The 9,338-nt window shown below is 52.5% G+C and overlaps 1 protein-coding gene across 3 annotated transcripts in view; it reads left to right on the top strand.

The window, feature by feature from the left end:
* The first annotated feature begins 1,752 nt into the window (after positions 1-1,752).
* The window catches only part of FRMD5 (FERM domain containing 5), a 25,711-nt gene continuing 18,125 nt past the window's right edge, over positions 1,753-9,338 (top strand). For 2 of the 3 annotated variants that reach the window (XM_019472392.1, XM_009280388.2), the window contains exons 1-2: positions 1,753-1,829; positions 8,550-8,647. In XM_019472392.1, coding sequence (XP_019327937.1) covers positions 1,768-1,829; positions 8,550-8,647 — 160 coding nt within the window. In that variant the 5' untranslated portion in view covers positions 1,753-1,767. The remainder of the gene's footprint in view (positions 1,830-8,549; positions 8,648-9,338) is intronic. The other variant, XM_009280389.2, reaches the window with a different exon arrangement.

The raw sequence follows: 9,338 nt of genomic DNA, 5'->3' as shown, positions 1-9,338 counted from the left end.
TTCTTTATTGCGGCGCCGGGTGCAAGGTGGAATTTCCACAAATCAAGCACACCTATGGCTAGATCACCGTTACATTTATACACAAGAATTACAGGGTAGTGCACTCCCAGTTGCAATGATTGGGTAGTGATTTACATACACGTCTAATACCTGCTGTGTCATTCTCTTCTGCTACTACGCTTGCGCAGGGGAAGGGTCTTCACCTGGGCAAGGGTCTTCTTGACCTGTGGGTGTGTTTTTTAGTATTATAATGAGGGCAGTTCACTTCAGGTTACCTTAAAAGTAAGTTTCGTTGCCCAGTTAGCTAGATATTCATCTACCTTGTCAAGTTGTCAAATAACTCATCCCATATACAATAAAGCCTAAGTGGTCTGGTTACGCTCTAGAGAATTAAGACTAAGGCTAACGTGGTCCAGTGAATAACACAGCAACCCCTGCATAGCGCAGCGCTAACATAAAGATTAAATGTTCTCACTTATTCACTATCAAACACAAAATATAGAAAGATTCAATAAAAAAAACTTATGATAATCTTCAACAAGGCTGAAGAAGTGCCTTTGCCAATAAAAAAAACTTATGATAATCTTCAACAAGGCTGAAGAAGGATGCCTTTGCCATGTAACTTGTTGTCACTGATAGAAAACTGCACTTGACTTTGGGGACGGTGTGCTTTGTTGAGCAAGGGAAAATGCCTCCTGGTGAGCCCCTGCTCTACACAGCGCCTCTCCTGGGGCTGGCAGAGGGTCCTTTTTGGGTGCTGAGCAAGCACAGCCACTCACCCCAGCATCAGCAGAGCCCCGCTGTGCCACTGTGTTGGCCCGATGGGGCTGCCAAGAGGGGACGTGGAGGACCCGGCTTTCCCTGGGGCCGTGCAGAGAAAGCGATGTCAGATGAGGGACGCTGGGGCTCAGGTCCTGCTTGGGCCCTCCCTCAGCTGCTAGCTGGATGGGCAGGGGCTGCACCCCCTCCCACCTCTGCTGTGCAGCTCACGGACTCTGCCACAGCATAGGCTTTTATTTCAAGCAGAGGGGTTTTTTGTTTCTTTAATTTTGCCCCGAAAAGTCAATGTTATTAACTGAAAGTATTTGTTACTGAGTTGCTTTAATTACCTTCTTTTTCATTTCAGCATTGGCTGGAATTTACCAAGTCGGTTGTGAAGCAGATGAGGGGTGAGTATTGCTGCAAGCAGATGTCCTGGACAGGCGGTGCGTGCTCCTTTCATTTTAGACATTTTTCCATGTTCTTCAGTCCTTCCCCTCTGGGGTTAATTCCCAGCACATCTCCCAGAAAAAGGACCTTTCTGATTATCCACAAAGCTGTTCTGCTGGCTTGAAAGTGGGATCATTCTCCTCCGGTCCCACTGCAGTCACAGCTGGCCATGCCCCCCTGGTATGGGGCACCGGCTCTGCAGGAGATCAGGACAGAAATGATGGGGATGAGCAAAGCAAGATTTGCCAGCGCCGGGGCCCGCCTGGAGAGCGGGGAGCACTGCAGGCAGACGGTGCTGCGGGCGCTTCCCCATGGCTTTACTGGGGACATCTGCTCCCCCCATGGCCACCGCAGTGGGGAACGGCCCCGTGCCTCTCTGCTCCCTCCTTACCAAGGGCAGCTGGGTGTGTTTGGGGGTAATGGGGAGGGCAGGCGAGACCCCCAGCAATATCTGACCGTCTCCTCGAGCGGGGTTATTTGGGAGGACGAAGGGGACAAACCCTGTCACTTGGTGACTGCGGTATCGCTCTTTTCCCTGCAGCCCAGCCTCCCTTCACCATGTGCTTCCGTGTGAAGTTCTATCCCACAGACCCCGCTGCTCTGAAGGAGGAGATCACCAGGTAAGACCCCGGCACACAGGGACCGGCCAGCCCCGCACCGCCGGCACCACGCAGCGAGGGCTTGGCCAAGGCAGGAACACACCCTGCCAAGCTTTGTTTTGTAGTCAAGGGAGAGCAACAGCCATTTAGATTTCCAAACAAACCTGAACATTTCTGGGTTGTCACAACTGTGGGGAAACAGTGTGGAAATCCCCACCTGTGCTTTGTTAGTGTGTGGAGTGGCCGTGCCTGGCGGGGAGCACTAGCTGTGGGTTTAAACCCGCTGACTTGGTCTTTGGCTGCGGTCGGTTACAAAAACCAGGTTTCCAGGGCAAGGTACTCTGAGTGCAGCACTGCTCACCGTAACGTCCATCACAGCCTCGGTACCATCCTGCCAATGCAGAACTGTTCCTGGGCTGCACCGGCTGCATGCCCTTCCCTGCAGCTCTCCAAAATCTCTCCTTCCAGCTGGAAGCCCCAGTCCCGGTCAGTGCAGGAAGGTGCATTCAAGCAGGAGCAGCAGTTCACCTGTGAGAGTCTGATTTCTGCTTCTGCTAATACTCTTGCCACTTCTGAATCAGCTGTTAGCACCACTGCCTGAGCACATCCTTAGCTCAGGGTGTCATTACGTGTGCTTGGTCTGTCGGGAAGCGTTTGAGTGTCTCCAGTTCCCTTGACATCCCCTGGACGTAATTATCCACATCCCTTTTACGTAAGGGCCATGAATGCTCTGGGAGAAATGGGTGATAAACTGCGATGCAGAAACTTGACAGTGCTTCTCTCGAGTTTCTATCTTTAGGGGTTCTTCATGCCGCTCTTCCTGCCAGAAGGAAGGACGTGAAAAGCACTCGCTGAGAAATTGCAGCAGCTTTGGAAAACAAGCCGTGGCTGTGGATCTCCAGGGCACAGCAGCCCAAGCTGCCCCCACCTGCCGTGGCATGGAGAGTCGGGTCTCTGCCTGAGGCAGCTGGGCTGGTGCCTTTGCTAAAGGTTTCTGCATTTTCCCCTGGAGCCTTTGGCCATTATTGCTGCAAATAATTCTTAGTTGTCTGCAAGCCTGGGGTTTGTTAGGGAGAAGGTAATAGAAATGGTGTGGACTGGGTGCAGGCACGCTGGAGGGAGCATGACAAGGGCACAGAGCATTGCCAGGGCCATCCCACACCGGCCCGGGACCAGGACAGTCACCTACCCCCAGGGCAGGACCTCTCGCTCTTCCAGCAGCTGGCCACTGCAGTGCCTCTGCTGCTGCTACACCCAGCGCGGGGTGCAGACTGCACCACTCACCTGCTATGCCATGGTGCAGGGGAGCGAGAAGTGCTTCGGCCTCACTCGAGGGCTGGGTGGGCGACACCAGCCTTGCTTTTCAGTTCCCAAACACAGCAGGTTTTGGGCGTGCGGGCTCCATTAAATGCTGAATAAAATTTACTAGAGATGTTTAAAGGAGCTGCATCTTCAGATGAGGTAAATTTACTAGAGATGTTTAAAGGAGCTGCGGGGAATTTTGCATCTTCAGATGAGGCGAGAGCATGAAAGGCAGTGTGCGTCAGCACACCGTGGGACCGGGAGCAGACCTGGCCTGTAGGCTCAGCCTGGGCTCTGCACAGGGGTGGCAGAGCTGGGAGAGCCTGGAGGGCTGACGGGGTGTCAGGCACAGCCAGTGCCTTGTCCCCCAGTTCTGCTAGAGAAGGGAAATGGGGAACTCCCTTTAATCACCCTGCTGATGTGTCAGACACCACAATGTGCTTTCGCCTCGGCGTGCTGTCCTCTGGGATGTTAGGTTAGGTAGGAGGCCTGAGCCTGGCCCCCACTGTGTGCCCATGGCAGCAAGACCCCAGACCCGGCTGTGGCAGCAGGGACCACCATTGGGGCAGTGGTGGCACGCACCCTGCCCATGCCCTGGTCTGTTACGGCTCCCTGCAGGGCTGCCATCACCTTTTAAAGAAGAGCTGGAAGTGAGTTCCTCAACCACGCTTAGATATTTTCCAGATTTTCCTCAGATCAGGAGTAAAGGCTCCCCACTCCCCTCCCAGGTGGTGGGGGCATCTGGACCCCTCTGCTCTCCGCTGGATTCTCACCCAGGTCAAGAAGCTTTAAATGAACCCATAAAGCAGAAAGTGAAGAAGAGCAGTTAGGTCAGGCCCAGGGCTCACCAAGACTCCTGCCATGTCTCTGGCAGGGGCCATTTGCCAAGGATGTAATTAGAGGAGACGTGGCATGGATGAACCTCTGTAACTCAGGTAGACCCCCCTGGGGTCTGTCCTGCACTTGTCCCCAGTAAATGTCAGTGGTGTTACCGTTGGGGCTGCGAGGTCCCTTGCTAGCTCTGCACCCAGGAGAGGGCTTGGCATTTGCCATCAGGGTGTTTTGGCTGTCAGGGGACTGTCACCAGCAGCTCCTGCTCACCAGCCGTCCTCCTCCAATGTCATGTGGAGACAAGGGACAGCTCATGCAGGGACCTCTCCTCTCCTCTCCTCGAGCTCCAGAGATGGAGGCAGGCCAGCTGCTGCTGGATCTTGGGCAGCACCAGGTCTGTGTCTACCCCCAAACAGTTTCAGTTCCCCTTTATTCTGTTTTACTGTGGGAAAAAGTTTCTTCTTCTTAAATGCATCCAAGAACTTACAGTAAAAACCAGAGAGAACTAAATGATGAATAAGGGGCTGGCAATCTTCCTTTGATGCTAAAACTTCCCAGCCCAGCTCCCACCGGTTGAAGGCGGCAGGTTTTGGTGTGGAGCGCTTGGCTGCACCGCAGACCTCTCACCGTCTCGTATTGCTGCCACCAAAAGCTCCGGAGCATCCGACACGTTGGTACCCATAGCGTGGTCCCAGGGAGGGACCAGGAGCGGGACAGCAGAGGGGGCCCTGGCCGGGCTGGGATGGCGTCGGCAGCATCTGCTGCTCCCCTCTGCCGGGCTGTGCTTTGCTGTCCTGATTTTCCGACTATTTGGCTGGTTTTCCCTGGCTTCAAAGCACAGACTTGTTTGTACCTTAGAAAGTCGGTCGGCTCGCTCCTGGCACGTGGGCATCTGCAGACCGCTAAGAAAAGTATCAAATCAATTCAAAGGATCCAAAAGTGTTTTGGGGCTAAAATGTGCTGGCTGCTGACCCCCTGGAGCTGGGCCACTGCAACGGGAGCCGGCTGATTCTCACAACGAGGTCTAGGAGGGAAATTTTTCACTTTCCTTCTGGTTTTAGTTGTTTGCATGTGTCCTTATGTAAAGTCCAGGCTAGGGAGATGATCCAGAGAAGCAACATGTGAAGAAATGACTGCAGAAATGCTTTTTCTGACTATGCCCTGGATCTAGGTTTGGGGTGTGAAAGGGTGCAAAACTTGTAGGTGCCATCTGCCAAAATGCAGGTAAGGGCTCCAGACAAAACCAGTGAGCTGCATCTGTGAACAAAGGGTCTGGGTGTGGGGAAAAAACATTGTTATTTGTGTGTGCAGCTGCAGTGCTCCCTTCTTCCTACCTCAGCTTTTACCTGTGATGTACCTTAGTCCAGGGCAGGAGATCATCAGTCCTGGAGAAGGAAGCTCCCTGCTTACCTGTAAAAAACAGGGACCAAAGTAGCACAAACTTCTCTTGATATCTTCAAAGCGGGCTGTAAATGCCGTGTTGCACTGTGGACAGTCAGCTGCTGCAAATTGCAGGACCCCCAACGTCTTGGCCCCAGATACCCTCAAATGGTGGCAAGTAGCCCTTGTCACTCACTCAGAGTAGCTCAGTCTCAGCAGCGGCCTGAAGCCGTGCAGCCCTGAATCCCTCTGCGCATCCAGGCCCCGCGCTGGGCTGCCATTTCTCCATTTGCCTGGGGGACAACGCTCTGGCTGCTAAATATTCCAGATGAATAGCTGGGGTCCATGCTAAGCACGTTGAGAATTAAGTAGGCTTACTGATAGAGCTAAATATATTCCGGGATTTATTTATTGGGATTTTCAGTCTATTTCTGCAGGCAGCAAATGAGAGAGGATGTCTGGACTTTTGCAGCCTGTTACGCAGTGTGTTTGGAACATGCCTGGGCTCAGCTTTTTACTTCAGTTTTGCATTAATAAACTCTGTATTTTTGTTGGGCAAATCAGCTAGAAGTAGAGGATGGTGAGGTGTTTCAAAAACTCTTCTGGAGTTTGGTTTCCCCATGATAATGTACAAGACTAATGAAAGCTTTGCTTGTGTTTCACAGAAGGACCCAAAAAACAGAACTAAAAAACCCCTTAAGATGTTGTTTGGAAGCCTGAGAAAGTTTCAGTTCTTTGGGTCTGACCGTAGAGGGGAGATGCAGATTAGGATGAAAGCGTTTGTAAAGAGCCCTGTGTGCATTTGCTGGGCCTGTTTAAAAGTGTCTTCATGTGCAGAATGCCAGTCTTTCTGCTGCTGCCAGGACATGCGCTGTAATCAGCTTTCTTGGGTACAATTGATCTGGTTTTTCGTACAGGCACATTTTAGGGGACTCACAGAAGTGCCCAGGAATAGTTTCACACGGATACATCTTGTTTTGCTTAAGAGGCATTTATTTAGTTTGCAGATTTTACATTTACTCCCAGCAAGTGCAACCCTGTGCAGCCATCAGGCCTTAATTTAAATGTGAAACGGCCAAAGACATTGTCTCTGAGTAATGACAGCTATTATGTGGGCATTAATCTGCACACACAATATGTTAATTGTATTTCTTTTCTTTAATCAGAGATTAGCAAACATCTGCAGTTGTCAAGCACAGTAAGGAGAATTGAAATGCAGGTCACAGTTTACCCTTGCGGAGGGTGGGAGCTGGACCCAAAGAGCATCGGGGATGGAGCCAGCCCGGGAGCTCGCCAGTGCAAGCTCAGAAATATTTCCCATCTTCACTGTCCTTTTTCAAGGCAGCCTCATCCCACAGCCCAGCGCTGCCCCGAGAAACTCCCCTTTCCAGGGGATATTTCCAAGGCATAGGCAAGGCTTTGGAAAACCTGTTTGGCACCTGCTGAATGCTTTTGTTTGTAAAACCAGCTCAGATCTACAGACTTTCCCTGCTTAAAGGGAACAGGGGGGTTCCGGGGGGGGGGGGGGGTGCGAGCAGGGGTGGAGGGATTGGCAAGGTTAAACCCATTTGATTACATATTTTTTTGTGAGGACTGTGCTAGGCGCTGGGGAAGGGCTGGTGCAGCGAAGGTCTTTTGTGCTGGGCGAGGGTGTCGGCGGTGCTTGCCAGCCGAGCCTGGGGTCTCCATCCAGGCTGGCGCCAGGCGGGTGTGCTCAGGCAGGAGCAGGGTTTGTAACCTGCGCTGGAAGCCATGGCCACCAACTGCTGAGATTGTCGATGCTTCAGAGGTGACGGTAGGGACTGGGAGCAGAAGACCATGTTCTCCTTCCCACGAATAAAGCATTAGCCCGGCTTCGGGACCGCAGCCACCTCCAGCCCCTTTTGTGCCCTGCAGCTGATGTGAGTGTGGCGCTCTGCAGCCCAGCCGGGCTCAGGCTGTCTGGGGTCCAGGTCTCACAGTACCCCACGGGTCCCCTGCGCACCAGGACAAACCCTTCGTGTGGGTGGGCTGCCCCTGCTTGCTGCTGTTCGAGGTGTGCCTGCAACTGCAGCTGAAACCTGGACTTAAAATCCACTTTCCCCTGGACCAAATACACTTTAATATCTGGATTTCTCTTTAATGTATTTTATCTGTGAAAATTAGTGGTTTATCTCATCATAAATACGGATTTGAGAAATGAAGCATGACTGAGATATTGCAGAGTGCAAGTCTGATTATTTAAACACATTTCTGAGCACTCCAATTTCCATTTTGCTCCTTCATTCTATGACTTACATTTTACCATCAAAAAGTTTTCCCAAATGCATTGCCACATGACTCAGCCCAGACTCTTACTTAGGTATAAATTCATTCAAATATGTAATTTTCCAACATAGTTTATCTTTTCACTGGGCTTTGGTGCATGGAGATAGAGATGGGCGAGCGCAAGAGGTAGCTCGCTCTAGATGATGTAGTGTTGATCATTGGTGAGCACAGAAGAGGGAAGCGGGTGCGTACTCAGAGACCTGGAAGGATACAGGAAGTTGGGGAAGGAGAAAATCATGTTATGTGGAGGCTGAGCAGCTGGGCAAGGATGCAGGACTGGGAAGCGCAACAGCCACTGGTGGGCTCAGGACCGCGAGACCCCCTTCAGACCATCATCCCTGGGCACCTCAGCCCCCATTGACCTCGTGGTGGGCTGGGGCAGTTGCAATTGCGTTCAGGCACCCTGCCCAAAACAGGGTGAAGCATCTCAGCGGACTCCAGGGGCTGGCAGGCAGAAGGGACCAGCACCTCCTTGTCTATGAGTTTCCTCCTTTGTGCATTTTCCCCGTGGGAATGCTCACCCAAGTATCTCTGTGCCTGAGGGAGCTCTTTGTCTCTGCCAGCAGCTCTGCCCTGCTGCGGGTGGCCATGCCGGTGGGGAGCTGGCTGGTGACAGAGGAGCGTTGGTGGAGACCTCCATCAGCCCTTGAGGTTGGGTGCCAGCCCCGGAGCAGGCACTGTGTCCCTGAGGGCTGGAGCGGGGCTGGGATGCGTAGATCTGAGCCCCAGCACCCGCCCTGACGGGGGGAACTGCCCAGTAATTAGCACTTGTTCGCTCCTAGCAAGCATAATGTCTTGTAAATGGGCTGCTCCAAGAGAAATGTTAGTGCAAGTGTCTCGTGGCAGATATTCCACATGTAAATTGCCTGTTTAGGTAATTTAAACATTCCTTAATAAATGGACTATCTCTTCTGTCCTCAGGTATTTAGTCTTCCTGCAGATCAAAAGGGATCTCTACCACGGCCGTCTCCTCTGCAAGACTTCGGATGCTGCTTTGTTGGCCGCCTATATCCTTCAAGGTAATGCTTTTTGACAAGATAAATTTGCTTTTCGTGCTAAGTACTGGTTACATTATTTCACTTACAACAGATCACTGCACCTAGAATACAAATGTCACCCTGCCAGTGCGGGGCTCATGCTTCAAGACTGTGCTTGTGCCGTGCAGTGCTGGGCTAGAGGAGGGTAAGGATTGAAGTTGGGGTCTCACCCGCAGCAGAAGCACCACGCTGCCATCTGCTCCCTGAGCTATCCCACCTGCATTCGGGGCAGTGGCGTCCCCATGAGCATCCCCTCAGCTTATCCAGCCTGTGTCTCCTAGTTCTGTGCTTGTCCAGACGCAGAAGCAGCCCTGTGACAAAGCACTTCTTTTTCTGGGGCTGTGCACGGCCCGCGGTAACTCTGGCAAGTGCCTGCGGTTTGCAGTTGCAAAGAGGGCTCCAGAGCTAACTGCAGTTTTGCTGGTTGCTAGCACAGATGAAGATGGCCTTGGGTAAGCTCACTGCTTGCTGCCGAGCACCTTGGCAAAGAAATCGATGGGCCGAGGCCAACTGTATGAGGTTCAACAAGGACAAGTGCCGGGTCCTGCACTTCGGCCACAACAACCCCATGCAGCGCTACAGGCTTGGGGAGGAGTGGCTGGAAAGCTGCCCCGCGGAAAAGGACCTGGGGGTGCTGGTTGACAGCCGGCTGAACGTGAGCCGGCAGTGTGTC

This window comes from Aptenodytes forsteri, unplaced genomic scaffold (assembly GCF_000699145.1).
Source record: "Aptenodytes forsteri isolate BGI_AS27 unplaced genomic scaffold, ASM69914v1 Scaffold83, whole genome shotgun sequence".
NCBI lineage: Eukaryota > Metazoa > Chordata > Aves > Sphenisciformes > Spheniscidae > Aptenodytes > Aptenodytes forsteri.
Note: the sequence above shows the minus strand (reverse complement) of the source record. Positions and strands in the feature narration are given on the sequence as shown.